This window comes from Pogona vitticeps, chromosome 6 (genome assembly GCF_051106095.1).
Source record: "Pogona vitticeps strain Pit_001003342236 chromosome 6, PviZW2.1, whole genome shotgun sequence".
Lineage (NCBI taxonomy): Eukaryota > Metazoa > Chordata > Lepidosauria > Squamata > Agamidae > Pogona > Pogona vitticeps.
The window spans coordinates 105,008,812-105,031,107 of record NC_135788.1 but is presented as its reverse complement, the minus strand read 5'-3'; the positions used below and the strand labels follow the sequence as shown (position 1 = coordinate 105,031,107).

Sequence of the window (22,296 nt, the reverse complement as noted above, 5' to 3'; positions counted from 1 at the left end):
TGAGAGCAAGTGCAGTAATGTGTCAACAACACTGAGCGGTGCTCTGGTTCAAATTTTGGCTCAACCAAAAAAACCGGGGGTGGGGGAGGAGAGAAAATCATTAACATATGAAGAGCACTGTTGGATTAAACCAAGGGTACATTGAGTACTGCATCCTATTTTCAAAACTGTCCAGCCAGCTGCCTCTGGGAAGACAATGAGCTGGGCACTGAAGCAACAGATCTCTTCTGTTGCATGTCTCCACCATCTGGTATTTGGAGGTGTATCCCTATTTAGCTACCGTAGTCAAAAGTCATTAATTGGCACATCATTTGTACAAAACTCTTTGATATAAAATATAAATACTGATATAAAATATTGTTTTGTTTCACTTATGCTTGTTCTCATAAAAGTACATGAATGTACACTATGTCATAGTGAAAAACCTTATAGTGCACTCAGTTGTAAATTACCAAGTGTCATTACAAGTGAGAGGACAGGTACACTAACAGCCAGGGGGTGAGCTAGTATGGGCCACTTGGGAACAATCTTTCTAATCAAGCTTGGCCATTCACATGGAAATGGCACCTGCCAATATAAAGTGGCTTTATAAGCAAGCCACTTCAGGATATTGGCAAATTAATCGCCTGTTCAGCAGGGAAAGTGGGAAAAATATTTTTTACTATATATAGACCATTGCTGATGCTCTGTATCAGTTATTAAGAAAAACTCTTTGCCTTCTCATAAAGGGCTGCAACTGCCTGCAGCCAAAGCCATCACCATAGATTTGGCCGCAAGTGGGTTCTTGACCAGCCCTTTAAGGTGAGGCAAAGAAAAGATTTCTTTAATGTTTTTACTTTTATTGTTGTGTAAGTGATGGAACACATCACTAATAGTCAACGTACGGTCAAGATAATTTTTTCCACTTACCCTGTCCTCTGACAAGCAGGGGAAGTGATTAATTTGCCAATATCCTGAAGTGGCTCACTTATTAAACCACATCAGGATATTGGCACATTGAAAGAGGGAGGCTACCTTTGAATTACTTCCAGTGATCACATGCACTGGACCCAATCCAAACCAGAGCAATCCTACTCACACCAGAAGGACAGAAGCTCTTTGACAAGAGCTAGAAAGGTGTGGTTGGGAATACTGTGGGGGCAGGCTGGTGTGTCTAGCAAAGACATCATCTGATCGCTACCTTTAAGAGAGCACCATCCCATTCCAGCAGTGCCCCCCAAATAGCAGGCTAAACAGTACGTGTAGCTGGCCTCTGACTTCCATAGGTTAACTAAGCATTGCAAGTAATGCTTCACCATCTTAACAATATATGCTTTTTTCCTGTTACAAATCTACTCAGGTATTGTGTGGTAAAAAGGCTCACCAAATATGAGAGAAGAAAAATATTTTTTTTATTTTATATAAAATATTTCTCCACTGCCTTTTAAGGTGATCCTCATCCTCTGTACTCTTTTTACTTTTTCTATAACATTTGTAATTTTATGAACTTCTGCTATGCTTCTCCCTCAGTAAATTTTTCTTTTTCTTAACTCAAAGACTTCCAAGTACCATAGTGTTTCCTCAGGCAGTAGGTGTTTCCAGCACATGGATCATTATCACTATCATGCTGTAATTTTTCTAAGGCGGTGATAACCATTTTTCAGAGAGGGTGGTCAGAACTCCTGCATAGTGCAGCCACACCCTCGGTTTTTTTTTGAAAGATAATACATTAGTCGTTTTGTTTTATACTCCTTTCTTAATAATTCTAAGCATTCAGTTTGCTTTTCCCTTTCTGCTGGCGCTTCTAGTAAGCTGTCCAACATAACTGCAAGACACTTCTATCTGCTAGAGTAATGGAGATCTTACCTGTGCCTAGATGAAGCATCCTTTCAGTTTGATTGGTATGAGAGAGCCTTAGAGAAGCTGGGTTTTTTTTTTCTCCTCAGCTTCACACCCTGCCCCACTCCCTGTGTCTACAATGTGGGGTCAATGATTCTAACTCACCTTATAAGGCAACTTTGCTTACTCTGGTGCCCTCTAGATGTTTTGGACAACAGCTTCCATTAGCTCCATTGGTTAGGGATAATGGGACTTGCAGTCTAAATTATCTGGAGGTTGTCTTTTTAAAGAAAGCTATTTTGTAAGGGCTACGTGAGGCCTGGTCTATATGCATTACAAAATTAAGTAATCGGATGGACCACAGATTCTAAATATAAGGGCTCATGTCTGAATGCCAGTAGAAAATCAGAATAAGCAGGAAAGGTCTCGACTAGAAACTTTCTCCTAGTTATGCAAATTTATTTCTACTTATGGAAGTATTACCTGGGATTCAAAAGTTGTTTCTTCCAACTATGGTAAATAATGGCCTGTCCTGTTCTATCAACGTCTCCTTCATTGTTCTGCTTGCATCGGATTACCCACCATGTAGTGAGGCAGTGTGATAAGCACATTAGAATTCTGTTTTGTTATATTGTTAAAATGATAATAATAATGTGTTGTTATTTTGCCCCCAGCTCCTTCATGCAAACACTGTGGAGGGTTTGGTTCTGATCAACATTGACCCCAATGCCAAGGGCTGGATGGATTGGGCTGCTCACAAGGTGAGGAGGGGAGACGGATGGTGGAAAGAAGGTGTCTGTTGGTTGCATAAATGTGCGTGTTTACTCAGTTTCAGCTGGGGAGGGGCAGCAAACTAGCAATCCGCCTTTAATGTGGAAGAGAGGTGGCCAACTTTGGCTCTTCTGGTTCACCACACATTATGCTAGCTGGGGCTGATGGGAGTTGTAGGCCAAAAATACACAGGTGGCCTATCAGGGTCTGCATAATCCTCAAGTGATATTTTGGACTACTGTGGATTGAAACAGACAGCATAAACCAAATAAATGAGAAGTCAAGAGACAAACTTGGCCATGGTTTCTGTGGCAGCTGTACTGGGGAGGCAGGCTTAGGAAAGCTTATGTCAAAGATGCTACAAGACTTTATGTTGTTTCTGCTGCCACAAAGTAACATGGTTCTCCCATGCCCAGAGATTTGTACTGTTTTGCTGTCCCTAGTTTGGTAGTGGACTCTTCTCTCAGAAAGTTCTTTTGAATCTTTCAGTTCTACTGCTCTTCCCCCACCCCGTGATGCCCTGTCTATCCCCTGTCATTTTCCCCTCTCACCTGTAGTGTTCCTTCACATTTTCCTTCTCTGTCGGAAAACTCACTGACTTCCCTTTTGCTTGACTTTTATGCGATTGCCTTTACTTGGCACACATTTAGGTGGGCAGTGTGCGCTTACCCCACTACAGAAACGCTGTTGGATTTCACCACCACCCATCAGCCTGAGACGGTGGTGATGGGAGTTGTAATCTAACAAGATTTGGAGGGCCACAGGTGCTCCACCCCAGAGTATGGCATATTTTTCTCCCCCATGAAAATATCATATACACATCTTCCTGGTGGTGTGGATTTCCTCATGGGCGTTCATGAATAACTCTCTCAGGGGCGATACCTATATTAGATCTTTCAGAACATCCAAAAGGGCTCTCTGTATTTATTTTTTGGTTCTCAAGAACATGGAAACATGCCTTGTGCTGAGTCCATATAGCCCAGTGTTTCTGGAATTTATGACAAACATCTCTTCCACCCCTATCAGGACATGCTGGGGATGAAACGTAGGACCTGCATGCAAAGCATGTGCTCCACAATGGATCTGTCAGACTTCTTTGGCTCTGACTCAAAGCTAGGCTTATTTCCATATCCTTTCCTGGACAGTGAGAACCATTATGTCAGAACTTCACTTGTGCTGACCTTTTTCTGTAGGGCTCTTGATGATAAGCAATGGATCATTTTAATCCCCCTCTTTAGCCAAAAAGAGTAGCGTAAATGCAATCGCAGTCCCTAACTGCAGAAGTACAGTCTACAGATGCATCACAAAAAAGGGGGGAAGGATGGAGAGGGAAGAAAAACTCAACCACAGGTTTTGTAGCTGAAATGGGAACTCACGAGGACCAGCTGGAAACTCTTCAGGGAGAGGAGGAGACTGATGGAGGCTAATCTTTCAGCAGGGCTGATGGAATGGCCCTGTTTCTCCCCTTTCTCTGCTGCAGCTTATCATCCCCTTTTGTACATTTTTCAGCGGCTGCCTCAAGACCTTTGCATTCTTTGATGAACCGCTGTGTGGCACCTCCAGCTGCCCCTCTGCGATTCCCCCCCCCCAACCTTACCAAATCAGCTACCGGTGCACAATATGCCCTTGTTTCTCAAAGGGCATTTCCCTCAGCCTTTGCTGAGGGTGCGGCATCGGTTCCTTCAAGAGGGATGCCTCTAGCTCCCCTGTCTTCTTGTTTCTTGCTCTTCTTCTATAAAGACTTCAGTTATCATTCCCTCCAGGCTATGGAGCACCCGCCTGTCTTGTCACGCTCCTACTAAAAATGTGTGCCATGTTGCTGATAAAGAAAAAAAAAATTCCATTGCTCATGTGAACACATCATTTCATCATTACAGCTTCAGCTTATCTACATTAAATATTCAGTGTTTTTTTCACTTTAGACTTTACACAGGGTATAAGGGGTGGGATAGTGCACATTTCATCCAGAGTAGAGAGAGTCCGTCCATTTGAACCTCTTCCCACACCCCAAGTCCATTCATTAGGCATTCCTTACAAATAATAATTGCAACATTTCTTGCAATTAAAGATAATGATCTGGCATCACATGAGACCAAAGTTTTTTAAAGAGCCAGAAGCTCAAGCCATCTCCCTCACTTCACCCCAAAAGCAAACAGCTTAGAATCTGGATAGGTGGCATTCCCAGTTATTTTTTTCTGATGGGATTCCTCTTTCCCAACTTATGGGCGTGGGAGTTTGTGAAATAAGGAAGGCACCTCTTGCTTCCACGCAGGATGTGTGTCCTCCCTGATGTCAGGAAGGTGAGAGTCAGGCAGCAGGAACTCGATGGTGCAAGCAAAGGACTTACGTTGCAAAGTACTGTCTGTGCTTTAAGTCAAAGGCGCCCAATTTGTGGCTTCCACGTGTAGTCAGGCTGTAACTTTCATCAGCCCTAGTCATCATAGCCAATGGCGAAGGATGATGGAAGTTGCAGACTAGCAACTTCTGGAGAACTGGGAGTTGCCTACCCCTGGTCTGAATGATGCCTGATATGTTGAAGGGATCACAGTCTCAAAAATCTCTACCTTCCCACTGGGAACTGAGCTAATTTCTGTTCTTTTCATGAAGAAGCCAATGTTACACATTCTAAATAGGGTCCATTGTACGTCTCCCCTGACCTTATTTTGATTTTTCCTTCAGCTGACTGGCCTCACATCTTCAAGCTCTGAGATGATTTTGGGGCATCTCTTCAGCCAGGTAAGGACATGCAAATGACGAAGGATAGTAATTCTAATTGTAGCCTGTTAACTCTCTCTATATACTGGAATTCTCTTGGAGTCAGAAAATATCTCACAATTCATTCAGTGTGAGCTGCTGTTGTTCTAACAGATGAGGGATTTAAAAAAGGAACCCATTACATGAACTGCTGGATAGCTCAGTGGTGTAGGTAGAGGTTGGGAGTTCAATACCCGATGTAATTCCTTGACATCGGCTAAACCTGATGATCCATAGGGTCCCTTCCCGCTCTGCAGTTCCACGATGATGATGATGACGGTTGTTGTACATGGAGGAAGTGGTGTTGTTTGAAAAAAGAAATTAAGGTTTGATGGCCTAAAACGTGACCAATTCTATTCAAAATGCCTTTATACATATCCTTTACAAGGAACTAGGAAAAGTAATTAGAAAATGTTCTGTGTGCCACCTGCCCCAGAATTTGTATCATTATTCTCCCTTTTGTTACTTTTCTGATGTATCTTCATGCCTTTGTTACTTTAAAAAATGATTCGTTCCATGTAACTACATTACTAGTAACTTGTTACTCTCAACCTCTGCCTTTTCTGTGCCCACGTCCGCCTCAGAAAAGGAATACAAAAGGCAAGAGTGTTAGTACTGTGAATCAGCCACCCATCTCTCAACTCAACCAGCCTTAACAACTGGGGTTTTTAGAACCGGGTCTGAAGAATACTGAAAAGAGAAAGAGAGAGGCCTGTCACAGTGTCAGCTTCAGTTACCTCAGCAATCACAAGCTAAACTCAAGGGCCCCAGAGCACTGGCTGTTTTGCAGATTTGATGAAAATAAGTGAAGATGGCCTTCCTTTTTCTGGACAATGACTAGTTGGATTTCATCTCCAATTAAACATCTCAAAAAAAAATCAGACTTGAAATTTGACAGGCATGGGAGGGGCCCCGTTCCATTCCGTGTTATTCCCTCAGGAGTTAATTTCAGCACCAGGTAGTAAGAGTTGCCAGTTTATCGGGGGAAGTAAAGAGAGAGATGTGGGATTCTTTTTGCAACCAGGGCTTGTCATACCATAAAGTTTTGCAGCCACTAGTAGGGGACAGTGCTTATCAGGTCAGTGTTCAGGCACAGATAGAGAGGCTGGATGAAGAGTTGGCGGCACTAAAGACATAAGTATGGATAAGCTGTGGTTAGAGACTACTTTAATGCCTCTTCGATGCTTTTCCGCAGGAAGAATTGTCCAAGAACACCGAGATGGTGCAACAGCAGCGGGATATCCTGAGTCATGCAACTAACTTGCCCAATATCCAACTCTACTGGGGCAGTTACAACAGGTTGGTGTGTGGGCAAGGCGTGGATCGGGAGCGTAATGTCCAATGGAGACCAGAGTGAGAGAGTGTTAGGGCTAAGCCTTGAACACCTGTTGGAATGAAAACAGGATCAGGAAGCAAACCGAGGGGCAAAACCAGGATGCCCAAGCCAAGGATCCGCCCCAAACAGTTCTTCCTTAACAGTTTTGCAGTTCTTCCTGCCTAAGCTAGGTCTCAAAGCCAGGCTTTGTGGGCAGGACTAGTCCAGAATCTGAGGGTTTCTTTCCTGCTTGGGATGATGTCTGAAACCATGGGACTAATAATCCATCCCATGAGGCCGCCTCCTGCTAGTGTGTTGGGCTGGAGATTAGTAGCATTAGGGGACTGGCAGTGGCATCAGTAGTAGGGATGTACAGTGATGCCTCGCATAACAAGGATAATCGTTCCAGCGAAATCGCTGTAGAGCAAAATCCTCGTTAAGCAAAACGAAAAAGCCCATTGAAATGCATTGAAAACCCGTTCAGTGCGTTCAAATGCGCTGAAAACTCACCGTCCAGCGAAGATCCTCCATAGGGCGGCCATTTTGGAGCCTGTAAAGCTAGGAATCCATCCTAGAAAACAGCGGTGTGCCATTTTGTACAACCAGCGGCCATTTTGAAACCCAACTATCAGCTGTTTTTAGATCGTCGTAATGCGAAAATCGGTTCTGAGGCAGGGAACCGATCATTGTGAAGCGGATTTTTCCCATTTAAACCATCGTTTTTGCGATCGCTTTTGTGATCGCAAAAACCTAATCATCAAGCGATTTCCTCGTTAAGCAAGGCAATCATTAAGCGAGGCACCACTGTACAATTAACCGAGATATTCTCTCCTTCTAACGCAAGCATCCCTGAATTTCTGGTAGCTATGGTTGATGGTTTTTGATTATGACTCAACAGTCTGCCTCTGAAATAAAAGAAATACTTGCCATTAGGAAAGTGCATGCTCGTTGCACAGCTTAGTGTGCTGAGCATGTTGTTTGATGGCAGGAAACACGCAAAACAATATGACTCATACAAAGGAGGAATGAGCAGCTTTCAGGGCGGATAGTTCTGCTTTCTCTTTGCATTGGCAAGGGTTGCTTGTCCATTTGGACCAATGCAGAAACTCAGCAGAACTACCGTATTTTTCGCTCCATAAGACGCACCTTTCCATAAGACGCACCGATTTTTTAGGAGAAGAAAACAGGAAAATATAATCTGTTTTCTTCGCTCCATAAGATGCACAGACTTTCCACCCCCCTGTTTTGTGGGAAAAAAGTGAGTCTTATGGTGCAAAAAATACAGTATCTACCCCCCAACAAAAACAGATTGCAAAGGGGCAAGTTAAGAACGAGTCACACGGATATTCAGCAGCCAGCTTTCTAAGTGCAAGACAAGGCCCAGACAGGGGTGGCGGCACAGGGATCAAGCACTGGTCTTGTAGAAGGCTCCAGTCCCTAAGAACTTGTCAGAACAGAATGCATTTCCTTAATCTAGGGACCTCCAGATATTTTGGACTACAGTTCCCATTATTCCTAACCAGTGCAGATGCTGGCTTGGCCTATCAGGAAGTGTAACTCAAAACATTTGGAGTGTTTCAGATTGGGTAAGGCTTATGCAGGCTGCAGAAGGGAGTCTGGCCCTCCAGATGTTCGCCTTCAGCTTTCACTATTCCTGATTGCTGGCTGACTGGAGGACCACGGGTTTTGCAGCAGTGATGAAGAGAATACTAAGCTGAATGGATGAAGAGTGGGACTCAGTCCAAAGCAGCTTCTCTTATTACAGCGGAGGAGAAGGGAGGGAAAATAACACCTAGTGAGATTGCTCTCCTAAAGGATTTATTGGGGGATTTGCCTTCAGAACTTCATACAGTAGCAGTGTTTTTGTTATTGTTTTTTTCACTACAATATCTCAGGCATTGATTCAGCTTTCATGGAAGGTTGACAAAATAGGTCCACCATCTGGAACCAACCAGATTTTGCTTGCTTGTTTGGAGTCTCTAGAGAAGGTTTTTGTAGTGTGGTCTGAAGATACCATCTGCTGAAGCTGGGCTTCAGGAGATGCTTTGCATTCTTGGGTTCCTTTGGGTCTTCTAGTTCAAGGATCTGCTTGGATGGTAATCCCCTCCCGCGCCAATTATTGGCCTTCAACTCCCATAATTCTTCACTGCTAAATATTCTAAATCAGGCCAATGGGAGTTATAGTCAAAAGCATAGTTTTCTGATGGCGTACAGTTGCGATAATTGTTGATCTAATGAGGTTGCAGCTTTTGTCTTATGAACCAATAAACTGGCACGTATGTGTGTGTGTTTCATGGAAGCCGCTTGTACGTGATTGTAAAAAACCAGGGTGTTAATAATGGTGATGGCAACGATGATGGCTGGCTAAAAAGGGTGGAGGTAGCCCTGTGTAGAATGTATAATAATGCCTTTTTTCTTTTCAAGCAAAAAACTTCTGGATAGACTTAGGTTTCTGATCATGACACCAGAAGTTGGGAGTTCAATTCCCCACTGTGCCTCCTTAGACAGGGAATGGACTTGATGATCCAGAGGGTCCCTTCCAGCTCTGCATTTCTAAGGTTATTCTAAGATTAATTGACTCCAGGATCTTGGTTGCTTGGCTTATCGGTTTAAGTGGAAGTGGGAATAATTACCAACATCCAAGTTTGAAGAGTGCTCCTTTGCCCTTAACCAGTGTTGAAAGTGAGAGATTTGGCAGATGTATGACTGATGCTGCACATCTGCAGGGCACTGGAACAATTTTTAATTTCAGGCACTGGCAACTCTAGATCGAACTAGATTAGGTAGTAAACGGGAGCCTATTTATAGGATTGTTACAGGGGAAGGTATGTAGCAGGATGCAAAAAAGAAGCTGAGCTCAAAAGGCTGAAGAAAGATGTTGACGATGCCTCTCTTTTTACCCTCACAGCCGCAGAGACTTGACTCTGGAGCGTGGAGGCGACCACACTTTCAAGTGAGTGCTAGTGAGCCAAGCCTTTGTGCACCTGAGTTCACATATTCACCCTGTTCTGCTCAAGCTTGCCAAAGCTCATGGGAACGGCAGTCAAACAACACTAAAAGGCCCCACATCCCCACCCCTGCTTTGCATAAATATTGGAAATGTCCACATTTCAGAAAAGACATGAGTAATACAGATTATCTATGAAGAAAAGCCAAAGAACAGAGGGGGGTTTTTTAATTAAAAAAAATGCAGCCCAGTCTTCTACTTGTTTTTGATTCCTTGCTTTTTGCTAATACTGTAATTTTCTTCTGGATTAATTAGTTATAATCCTGCTCTGTTTTTATACTGTGAAACCTCAGAGACACATGCACATGGTTAATTAATCCAAAATAAAGATGTGACCTTGTGACTATGAAGTAGAAGTGTCAAAAGGGAAGTAGAAGTCACATGCTAAACCCAGAGACAGTGAGACTAAAAAAAGAGATTTCTTAAATTAGGTCTGAAGATCAGCAATTCTATTGCCATTTTTGAGCTTTTTATTTTTGTTTTCACTGATCCTTAAGGCCCCACTATGTTCTAATCTCCCATTCTCCTCACATCTCTTGTGTGTTGAACCACTGGCTTTCTGAGTAAACAGGTAGGACTGAGGTAACCCCTCAACACGGCTATAGGAGTCTAGGGGAGAGCTGTTGCCCCCACAAGAAACCTAGTAATACTTCAGACTTTCTACAATTTCTGTGTTAATTGTTTAGCTGTATCTATTCCCTGCTCTTTTTTCCCCATATGCCGAATTGCTCAAGACTGCATGAACAACTCTCTTCCTTTATTCCCACAAGAAACTTGTAAATTTCTTTAGGATGAGGGAGGCTAACAATCCAGCAACACCCCCGGTGAATTGGGTTAGTGGGGATTTGAATCTGGAACCCTGAAATCCAAATCCGGTACTCCAATCACTCAGCTACACTGTCTCTCTACCTATGTATACTCTCTTCTTCGGGAATCATTAGCTACACTGAAGGTAGAGTTAAGACTTTCTTTAGGCCATGAATTATACAAAAGTCGGCCACACACCCTTGCAACATGTTCACACCAGCAACTCTGCTGGAATGTGGAGAAAAAGGGGGAAGGGGAGCTTTCATCTCGGCAGGACTTGGATGTAGGCCTGGTTCTTCTGCCAGTTTTAGGAGGGGATCGGGCCAGCTCATGCTAGCGTGTTGCTTCAGGCAAAAAATTAATTTGGCTGCTTGGCGTCTTGTATGCAGGGCACCGCGGTCTTTCCTCCGGGCTTTTCTCACAGAGGCTGCTGCTAATCTGTGAGGTGGAGGGAACACAGAGAAAGGGCTGCATAGAGAAAGGGAAATCTTGGCTGGGACACGGCCCTGACTCTCATTCCCAAAATTTTGGTGGAGTGGGGCAGGAATGTATTCCTCTTTTAAGATTCTCAAGCGCTCTCTCTCTCTCTCTTTAAAGGGAAAACTCTACCTCTTGAATTTTGACACTCTAGGTAGCCAACCTGTTGAGCTAGGGCTGAGCTGACCCTGGGCGAGGACGGTATTGAGAGTATGTTGGGGTTGCTAAGCAACCTCAGGAAGCGCTGATGAGCCCCACAGAATTGCCAGGCCTCAGATGATGGCAGCAGGCGGCAGCGGGTCCCTTGGCCAGACCCCACGCTGGGCAGAGCGGACTGTGTTTGTCCACATCCTGTGGGGGCAAACACTGGATAATTGCATTGCGGTCCTCACCATGGCACAGTTTCGGTTTGCTTCCTTCTCACTGGCCTACCCCACGCAGGGAGAGGTTGGAGAAAAAAGACATTTTGGGCCCTTTTAATAACTTCCTCGCCATCAAAAAGTCAGAGAGGACGGAAGTGGCACCCAACATAGCTTGGGAGAATTGGGAGCTCCTAGCTGTCTTTCTCTGTGTGTGTCACTGATTTCCCCTCCTCTCTCTTTCTATTCATGGTGACATATCCCCTTTTTTTCCTTTCCCTTCCCGGTGTGAAGGTTGAAATAACCAAGAGACCCATGGCATCTTAAAAATGAATCCATGGGTTTTTACCCCCAAAATGAAGGAGAAGTGAGCATCAGTGAGGAAGAAAGCAGATATTCCTTCATGGTCCATGATTTTTATCCCCTTTCTCTGCCTGAGGGAAAGAGTCTTCAGAGATTTTCCGCATTTTGGCTACTCTTGCATGGACATAACATAGACGCTGCACAGCAGTTCCTGGAATCCATCTTTGACTGTGCATATATTGCAGTTTTCCTTGTCACCTCAGCTTGTTCACCTTCTGAAATTCCTCATTTCCATTTTTGTTTTGTCTGCCACATGAAAAGCTTTGGAGAAATTCAAAACATGCTTGCTATTATCACTGAGGGTTGTTTATTCTTTTTTTCTACTTTGTCTGTCCCTAATAATGGTATTACACTTCTGTAAATTCTGATCGTGTTTTCTTTTGAGCTGAGATAGCTGTGCATATTTTTAATGTAAGAGATAGCAAGCTTTTAATACCCCAGTCACTTGGAAGGGTTGCAGCTTCTAAAACACGTCCTTTTGCCATTGTTTCTTTTCTGTTCACATTTAGATGTCCTGTGATGTTGGTGGTGGGAGATCAGGCCCCTCATGAAGATGCTGTGGTGAGTAATGGCAATTTTTTTAAAAAAAGTTTTATATGCATGAAAAGGTGTGGAGTTGCTAGACCTCCTGTTTTTTGGGCCATCAATCTTTTACTTTCACCTTAAAATAAACTGATGAAGCGCCTTCTCTCATCTTAGGTTTGCTTTTTATCCTCTATTTCTCTTACAGGTGGAGTGCAATTCCAAACTAGACCCCACCCAGACATCCTTCCTGAAGGTAAGTAAGGCCTTTCTCAAGGCTATGCTATATGAAAAGCATAAGCTCTGCATCTAGCTTTTCATTCCCGTTGGCTCAGGTCCCATCCTCTTGTTTCTCCCATAGCCATCTTTTTCTTTAAAACTTTCCTGCAGTTTGTCTACTGCTGTCATACATTTCCCTTTATGAGTCCTAGGGCTTTAATTAAGGGGGAAATAGACAATACAGATAACCCTTCATTAGAACTGAAAGCATTTTAGTGTTGAAAAGGTGTGATTGAGGCAGAGTTCTGAGTCTGGGAAATAAGACTTGAAGGGAATCCAGCATTCAAGTCCTGAAGACCAATCACAAAACAAAGCAAGCTAATTTGCAAACCCCAGGAGGAGAAACTCCCACTGTGACACTCACATGTTTGTTCTTTAGGAATTTTCCTCTTCTAATGAAGGGATAGCTATAACATCAGTTCTGTCCTCAGAATCGACTTATTTGCTTGTAACCCCACCCTCCTAATTTTTTGTTCATAAAGCTTTACGTCATAGAATATCTGTGTCATAAACTTTTCTGAGAGTTGATTTTGTGGAGGTGGAAAGTGGTTATGGACATAGATTTTCTATGGGATTGGGATGCAGCAAGTTTCGTCCTCCAGATTTTAGCTCAGGACCGCACATCCTTTACACTGTTCACCCTTTATCTTTTATCCCTACATTTTTGACCAAAAGGTGTTGCCCCCCCCCTCGCAAAATGTCATAGAGACGTATCTTGAGGCCCTGATACTCATTTCTGTATGTTCTCCACAAAACCCACTCTACGTTAGATGCTTCCCTCTCTGATTACTGTTTCCATTTTTCCAGATGGCAGATTCAGGAGGACAGCCGCAGTTGACCCAGGTAAGATAGAGTGGCAGAAACTTCTAAGTTTTAGGAGACAAACAATAGGCATGCATTAAGGTGGATTGGTGGTTGTTGTCAAAAACAGTGTTTCCCAGTACATCATTTCTCCTTCTTCTAGAGCATGCTTCAGACATCTATGTCAATATAGGTACTTCTCAAGATAGTAAAGGAAATACAGTACATGATTGTTACGCCCGGTGTAACAAAACCTCAACATTTTAAATGACTTGCAGAGAAAAACCACTTCCAGAGGATGATTTGAAGCTGCGGAGAGCTTCAACTACACATCTCTCCCCCACCTCCTGTCTTTTGGAGTTCTGTGCCTTGCAGATAGGTATCTGATACACAGGAATGAAATGGCCAGGATATGTTGGAGAAAGAGGCAGAGAGAGAACTCTGTACTCCTTCTCTCTTCTGCTTAAAATTATCTGCTTCCTACACCAGACCTGGGCAAAATGTGGCCTTCCAGATGTTGCTGAACTGCAACTCCCAGCAATCCTAGCCCACACAGCCAATAGTGAGGAGTGTTGGGATTTGCCATTCAGCAACATCTGGAGGGCAGCACTTTGCCCAGGTCTGCCCTACACTGTGCTGCAGTGACAGAGGCCTTAATACATGTATCTGTACGCTGTGTATGCTCAGGCCCATGGTTTAATTCGCTGTGAGTCAATGTCGAACACAAGAGCTAGCTGTACCTAAAATGTATTTCTTCCTTTTTCATTGAGCCCAGAAAACAACATCCAGACTACACATATTATAGAAAGTGAATCATTGTTAAACAACCGGGATCATTTTCTTTTCTAGCTCACGTATATAGATTTTTAGTTGATGGACTGAGTCATTGTCCCAGCCCTGTTTAGGTATTCTCATCCCTTACATTGGCTGGATCGCTCAGTGGTTTGGGTATCTGGCTATGGAGCCAGAGGTTGGGAGTTTGATTCCCCCCCCCACTGTGCCTCCTGGGGGAAGAGTCAGCCTGTGTAGCCTTGGGCAAGCTGCACAATTGCAGTATGCCCCCAGAAGAAGGGAAGGATAAACCATTTCTGAGTATTCTCTACCTGGAAAACCCTGAAAAGAGTCGGCATAAATCAGAATTGACCAAATGGCCAATGATTATTATTTATGTAACCGCAGGTGCATAAGGTCAAGAGGAGGGTTCTAAATTTCTTAGGGTTTTACCTTGGACATGTCACGGTCTGATCAGCAGCATGCTGCCCATGGATGGAAGGAAAGGGTTTAGGGGAGCCTGCTCTACCCAGATATAATTTAGATTCTGGTGCAATGGTGTGTCTTAAGCTGAAATCGGGGTGGGTGGGATTTCTGTAACTAAACAGGAAAAGAATAAAATTAAACTTGCATTTCTAGCAAGGTTTTTGCGTACCTTAAAACTAAGAGTGGCCTGTTCCTTAAATGGCAACCATAAACAAATGTGGCTAAGATTTCTTTGAGGGACAATTACCATCCATTTTGGATGTGCTCCAAAGTCGTAACAGAGGTAATACTATATATTGGGACAGAAATGTTTGGTTTATTGTTTGAAATGTAAAATAAAAGTGGAATAAATTTGTGACTACCAACATTTAAGTACATTGGGGTGAAATTGTTTTTTTGACGCTTTAAGATGACGTTTGTATCGCTGAAGTTTCTACACTAAATAAATTACTAAGCATTGGGGGTTTTCTTCCTGTTCACATACTTCAAGCATTAAAAATAGAGAAGGGGGAGAACCATTAATTCTGGAAAGAGGGAAACAAGGCTATTAGCACAGTAAAGCAAATTATGGAAGAGACTCCACCATGACCAGTACCCACACCCATGTATGTACACTTGTAACGGTTTCCTCTGCTTTTTGTCTCTCTCTATCGTCTCTTCTGTCTTCCAGCCTGGTAAACTGACTGAGGCATTCAAGTACTTTGTGCAGGGCATGGGATACAGTGAGTATTGGATCTGAAAGCCTATGTTCTCTTCTGTAGTCTGCCAGGGGCACTTCTTATTGGGAATGTTGAGCTTTTTCATTCCATGTGGTCCAGAATTAAGGCTTCACTGAGTATTTATAGAAATGATCCTTTATGGTTCCCAAACTCATCCATGTTCAGCATTAGTACAGTGGTGCCTCGCATTGCGACATTAATTCGTTCCGCAAAAATCGCTGTTGAATGAAAACGTCGCTATGCGATATTAAAAAGCCCATAGAAACGCATTAAAACCTGATTAATGTGTTCCTAGGGGCTTAAAACTCACAGTTCAGCTAAGATCCTCCATAGTGCGGCCATTTTCGGTGCTTTTTAAGCGAGGAATCCGTCCCAGAAAACAGTGGGCGGCCATTTTGTTTACCCGGCGGCCATTTTGAAACCGCCGATCAGCTGTGCGATAATGGTCGCTTTGCGATGATCAGTTCCTGAAGCAGGGAACCGATCATCGCAAAGCAAAATTCCCCCATAGGGAACATCGCAAAGTAATCACTTTTGCGATCGCAAAAAGTTCATCGCAAAGCAATTTCATCGCTAAACAGAGCGCTCGCTAAGCGAGGCACCACTGTAATGAGTCAGATTGGGCCATTGGGGAGGGAATAAGCAGACTCATTAAAGGCTCCATAAATCAAGAATTAACACTGCCATCATGGTCCTTTCCTTTTGGGAGACTGAAGGCAGTGGGCCATTTTCTCCATGCCAGATATGCGTTGAACGCAGTTGTTGCAAGGATCCAAGGAATTCTGAGGCATTTTCTCTGTCCATGCACATTATTTTCTCTCTCCTCCCCTCCCCCGCCTATACCTCATCTCTTCATCATGATATTTAAAAGGCCCTCTTAGACTAGATTGTCCCTTGAGAAATGATCAGTGGTGAACTTGCATTCCCAGGGGAATTTCCCCCCCCCCCCCACTAGGCTGAGGTATCCTTTCCCATTTCTCCTCAGTCCCTCACGTACTGGACAAGAAACTGAGTCAGGGGTCAGGTACCTTCTGTGGTGTTTCTCCCACCACCAGCACCACCACCTATAATTCTTTGACTCACTTTCTCCTCATTATATCCCCTCACCCCTGCTGTGATTCCCTCACTCCTGTGTGCACAATCCCACACCAGGACACACATTGAATTGTTTGCTGTGATGGTGAGAAAGCAGAAGTTGCTTTCTTTGGGTTTCTGTTGTGCACTTAAATTTGAGAAGAACGGTAGCCTGCCTTTGTATAAGAACATGCAAGGGCTGCTAACAACTCTCATTCTGCACAATTGAAATCCTGGGTTTGCATTCCAAAATAAAATTGCTCACATCATTAACATTGTGTGCAGATGTCTTAATTGTGTGCAAATGATCCGTTTGCACCCTGTATTTTGTGTCTTTGCCGAATGGGGTAGGGGGTGGGTGGATCTGAGATGATAGGAATTTTTGGGGTTCGGAATGTACTGTAGCTTGCAAGCAACATACGGATAAGTGACACTGTGCAGAAAGGAGCATGGCTTCAGGCATGGATGGTAGGAAACCATTTCCATGCGCTGAAGGTGATCTATAGTCCTTAAAAGTTTTGCAACCCATGAGGGCTAAAAACCTGATGGGGTGATCCTTCCCTTTCTCCACACTGCATATGCAGAGAGAATTTTAGTAGGCTTCTGTTGAGATGCTTCCCCCCCCCCCCCAGTAAGGTCTGTCTTCACTTTACAATTGTCAGTGGATCTGAGGATGCTAAGGATTTAAAGGAAGTCAAACCCTGTAAATATAGATAAATAACTGGTGATCCAAGGTAATTCTCTGGTAGTTCCAGCCTCTTATTTTGCACCCAAATTTACTCATTCTCACCTTATCTTACATGTTGCATCGGGAGGCTGTGGAAATCACTGACGTCACACACAATGGCACTTATCCCATCGTTCACCCACTTCAGGACAAGATGGGGAGGCGGGATGATATATGACTTCCCACACGCAAGAGTTTTAACTGATTCTCCCTGTTTCTCTTTTCCTCCTTTCCACAGTGGCTTCGTCCTGCATGACACGCCTGTCTCGCTCACGCACCGCCTCTCTGTCCAGTGCCACCTCGGGGGACGGGAACCGCTCTCGCTCGCGCACCCTGTCGCAGAGCAGCGAGGCAGGGGCGCCTCAGCCCCCCGCCCCCACCATGGAGGTGTCCTGCTGAGCGCCGAGCCAGGGGACAAGACCACCTCCCACCACTGAACAGGACTTCTGCTATCCCACAATGCACTCCGGCCACTGGGCCATGTGACAATCTCCCCTAACGGTACTAAACGTCCAGGGAGGCCCAGATGGGATGCAATTTCACTCTTTTAAAAACAAACATTAACTCCCCCCAACCCATCCTTCTCACCCAACACATACGCACCTCCCTCGCCAACCTTGCCCCCTTCCCTCTCATAACCTAATTAATGTCAGCCTCCAGTTTCCTTAGTGACCCTCAACACCTAGAAAAGTATGGATGGAATACTATACTATACTATACATTTTATGAACTGTTAGGTTCTTGGCACCAGTTCTGAATTTTTCATTTCTCCTCCATCCAGTTGCACACTTTAGTTTTGTTAACAAGGGAGGTTTGGATTATTGTTGGGGTTTTTCTTTTTTCTTGTCTAAATCATAACTAACCATTGTTCCTCCCTCTAAAATTCTATGTTCTCAGAGTAGCCTGGATGGGCATCGGATTGCCTTGCTAGCTCTTTGTCCCCTCTGGAGTGTATATAGGCAAAAGCAGGACCTCACAAGAGAGACGCACAAGCCCCTATAAGGACTTGCACTGCTACTGTCATGCTGGCATAGTGCTCCTGAATTAGGAGTTGCTCACCCACCCACCCACTCCCACCACACCTCTGTGCCCATACGCCCATTTCGTCTTGTTTTGGTCTCATCTCCCAAGATTTCTATTTGTCCTGGAAGACGTTAGTTGCTCCTCAGGGCAAAAATAAATTCTGCGCTCCACTAACAGATTAAAAGAAACTTACCTTCTCCATTTCTTCCATCTCTCTTTGCTTTTATTTCGCATTTTCTCCACTCTCCTACATCCGTTTCCCATTAGCCAAAGATTTCATTTCCTGCCTATTCTGTCTCCCTCCCACCTGCCATAAAACTAATCCTTTGTAGATGGTAGCTTGCTTTGTGGTGTGCATGTACAGTCCCTGCTAAATCAGCAAGTGGTATCAGTGATTAGAGGTGTTTGGGAGGCTGGGTGAGGCTGAAAACGAGGGGGCGGGTGTTGGGGAGGGGGGTCGTTCCTCTTGGGGAATCCTTGGGTGGGGGACGGCTGGGGGCTTCAGATGGATTGTCCTGTTGCCTCCGTGCCAGCACAGAGGGCAACAGACCATGATTATATACTGGCTTCACATATGAAATGAGTGGAGGAGACCTCCGACTGTGGTCAGTGGTGAATTTTCCCTTGCAACCAGCACTGACTGTCATGGGGCTCCAGCTTGTGGCTTTGAGCAGGGCTCTCGTAGTGCTGTGGAGGGCGAACTTTGCGCCAGCTTCTTCTGTAACAGGATTCCAACTGTATCAGCTATTTGAATGTTAACAGGTATATTAAAAAGTCAGTGTTTAGATCGTGTTTGCTATGTTGAACTCGCAGAAATAAGGAATCCAAAAGGATGAAGGTAAAATTGGGGGAAAGAACAAAACAAAAAAAATGGACCAGTAGTAGGTGAGGGTATTCAGTATGTAAGCCTTGGAGTGACATATAGCTCTTCATCGAGATGTAAAGAATCTTGTGGAACATTAAAGATGACGGTCCAGTTACAAAGTCACCTTACTTATTCCTTAAACCTGAATGGGCACTGGGGATGAATGGCTCAGCTGCCTGTAACAAAGGGGCATTGCTTTGAAATGGGTTCCAGCTGGGATTTTAACTCCTGCATGTAATGGGATCCTGTTGTATTTGAGAATGTGTGAGCTCTGTTTATTTTCCCCAGAGCAGTCGATGGTGAATCCTGACTCTTAACAATAAAATATCTAGAGAGGAATGTGTTTTTGCTTCTTTTCTTATCCAAGAGGTAATCTAAGACACTAGTGGGAAGTTGACAGAGGTGTGTGTCAGCCTACTTTGCCAACCAACTTTTCTTGGAAGATTAGGAAAATCTGTTCATGTCTCACTTTTCATCAGTTCTCTAAGTTCCACACTTAATAATCAATAGTCTGCATAAAATAATGGCCTGACTAGATTGTTACGAGAGAAAATTCCTTTTTCCAGTGTTTTGTGTTTTTCTACGTAGTTTTTCTCTGAATCGGTGCAAAAATGGGAGAAGTCATTTTATCCTCTCCTGCCATTTTCTCTAAAAGTAAAACAGCAACAACAAAAAACAGGGCAGAGAACCCACTCTTGGTGCTTCACATCTTTCCTGGGACAGGGGAAATTAGCACCAAAACCACCACCACCACCACCCCAAAAAAACCCCAGGCTGCCCCTGTTTTTAAATTCCCGGGAAGTAAAGTAGAAAGGTGACATTCTGGACCATACCTTTTCAGCCTCCAAGGGGATGACACAACAGAGGTCTTGTCCAGAGAACAAGGAACAGTTATTGGCATGTAGCAAACTAGGACACATTACTTCCTATATGCAGCTATTTTTCTTTTTCCTTAAGGTGAACATTTAAAAGCACTGAAATGCGAAGTTCCGAATTCTGCCAACAATTCTACATAATAGCTACTATCAGTATTTACTGATGTGACAGAATGACTATTCTGTGCTGAAACAAATCTGTTTTAAAGACTTGACTTGCAGAAGGGACATTGAAGGCAGTCTGCAGGCAGAATTAATCCCCTTGCAGGACTGTTTTTCACCCCCCCCAAGCTTTCCTCCCAGTAGGCTTGACCTTTCGGTAAGAGCCAAAAGTGTAAATCTTTGTCCTCTGCCATCCTGTGCCAGCAAAGCAGCCTCGAGACCAAAACACCCCTGGGACTGCCAAGGGCTTCCTCCCCTCCGAGGGTCAAAGCCTCGTATTGTTAGTTTGAAGGAACAAAAGGAGTATCCATCTTTGTGGCATGGGGAAGTTTTCAACCTGTCCCCGCTAGGGCCCGGGCCCTCCGCCCAGCGCTGAACCACAGGACTGTGTCCAATGTTTTCACTATAAACTGAATATGGGCCCTGTTCTCCGTTTCAGCAAGAAGGCTGGAAAGCCTTTTGTTTTAAAAGGCAGCAACGTGAAGAGTTGAGACTGGAATGCAAAAACAACATCCTCTTAAGGTTGAGGCCATGGCATCGGTTGGGACCCTTGTCCGTGGTTCCTTCAGAGGCATTTTTAGGTCATCAAGTAAACAAGCCTCTTCTCTCATTCTGTGCCCACTCCAGCTCCTGTCAGATGCATTTACATGTGACTAAATGTCACAAAATATGAAGGCCTTCAAACGCACATCCTGTTGAACATAAATAGACAAACCACATCCATCTGTACATCTTAACATGGCAGCAGCTTTGTTCCTGCAGATGTACTTCCCAGTCCCATCTATTTGTACAGTCGTGGGTGTACATCCAAAAGCCAATCACCCTCCCAGTGCAATTAATTATTCACATGCATGCATGTGCAACTAGATCTGGCCTGGCTGAATACCTAGATTTAATCACACAAACAGTGCCCGTTGAAATGGCTGAAACGTAAAGTGATTGTACCTAATTTAATTTCTATTGATTTCCCTAAGTTATCTGAGTATAAGTCTGGATCCAACTCCAGTGTTCTGTTGCCAAATATGTGCATACAAATACCCTGAAATTAACTCAATGGCTTTTTTTTTTGACCATAACTTTGAGGTGGATTCCAGATGGCATTAGAATGCATTTCCCCTCATCCTTCGCTACTGACTATACTGACCAGGGTTGTCTCATCCCCAACATCTGGAGAGCCACAAATGGCCTACCCCCTGCTCTAGAGGTCCCAAGTCACCAACCCCACCCAGTGCGGTGAAGGCTCATGGTTCACTGGCATTGCAGATGTTAAGGAAGTGCTATGTAATAAAGCTACCATTCAGTGTCAGAACAAAAAGCCTTTGTCCTTCCCCATTTTGAGCGCTATTACTAAGACGCCAAAGATCAAAACATCAACCTCCTTTAATTGCAGCCCCACTGATAATCTGGTGATGAAATCAAGTGAGGATTGCCAACCCGGATGGTCTTAGGTAGGAGTAAGGCTCTTAGAAATTTACTTCAGTGTCAAATTCTGTAATAGCATGGATTGACTCCCTAAAGGAAAGCCTCTGGCTTGAGTTTGCAAGAGCTGAGCAGGGCAGGTGAAGGCAGGAAATCTAGGAGATTGCTTATTCATAAAAAAAGGTAAAGGTTCCCCTTGACATTTTTTTTAGTCCAATTGTGTCCTACTCTAGGGGGCGGTGCTCATCCCGTTTTCAAGCCGTAGAGCCAGCGCTTGTCTGAAGACAGTTTCCGTTGTCACGTGACCAGCGTGACTAGGGAGTGCCGTTTTACCTTCCCGCTGAGGTGGTACCTATTTGTCTACTCGCATTTTTACATGCTTTCGAACTGCTAGGTTGGGTGGGACAAAGCGACGGGAGCTCACTCCGTCGCGTGGATTCGATCTTACGACTGCTGGTCTTCTGACCCTGCAGCACAGGCTTCTGCGGTTTAGCCCACAGCATCGCCATAAATCGGAAAAGGCTTGTCGGCACATAACAACAAAACGGTAAAGGATTGCACTGTAATGGTGGTGGACACCAGCCCGCTTTTGTTCCCTGACTTTCAGGTTTTTCTCAAATGCTGTCAGCTTCCGCTCTCATTCTGCTGTGGGACCTACATGGAAGGATTGCATAAAAATGCTGGCAAACCACAGAGACGTCTAGATCTGCTTGCATACAGTGGCTTTTGGGAAGTCTCAAAAAGCATCCTAATGACTATTGCAGTATAAAAATAACACCGTTGTTAGAGACCTAAATACACTCGGTTGGATCCAGGATCTGCCTTACACTGCCTAAGGGCTTCAAATCACAGAATATGCTTCCACACTCAATTTTCAATGTTCTCTCTTTTCTACTGCATCT

At 44.2% G+C, this 22,296-nt stretch overlaps 1 protein-coding gene across 9 annotated transcripts in view; it reads left to right on the top strand.

The window, feature by feature from the left end:
• NDRG2 (NDRG family member 2) overlaps window positions 1-19,277 on the top strand; it is a 43,164-nt gene extending 23,887 nt beyond the window's left edge. For 4 of the 9 annotated variants that reach the window (XM_020807353.3, XM_020807348.3, XM_020807350.3 and 1 more), the window contains 10 exons: window positions 2,493-2,579; window positions 5,269-5,325; window positions 6,539-6,642; window positions 9,567-9,611; window positions 12,181-12,232; window positions 12,402-12,449; window positions 13,280-13,315; window positions 15,201-15,252; window positions 16,235-16,268; window positions 17,289-19,277. In XM_020807353.3, the coding sequence (XP_020663012.1) occupies window positions 2,493-2,579; window positions 5,269-5,325; window positions 6,539-6,642; window positions 9,567-9,611; window positions 12,181-12,232; window positions 12,402-12,449; window positions 13,280-13,315; window positions 15,201-15,252; window positions 16,235-16,268; window positions 17,289-17,487 (714 nt within the window). In that variant the 3' untranslated portion in view covers window positions 17,488-19,277. Of the gene's footprint in view, window positions 1-2,492; window positions 2,580-5,268; window positions 5,326-6,538; window positions 6,643-9,566; window positions 9,612-12,180; window positions 12,233-12,401; window positions 12,450-13,279; window positions 13,316-15,200; window positions 15,253-16,234; window positions 16,274-17,288 lie in introns of all 9 variants that reach the window. The other 5 variants (XM_020807355.3, XM_020807354.3, XM_078378132.1 and 2 more) reach the window with 2 other exon arrangements.
• The last annotated feature ends 3,019 nt before the right edge of the window (window positions 19,278-22,296 follow it).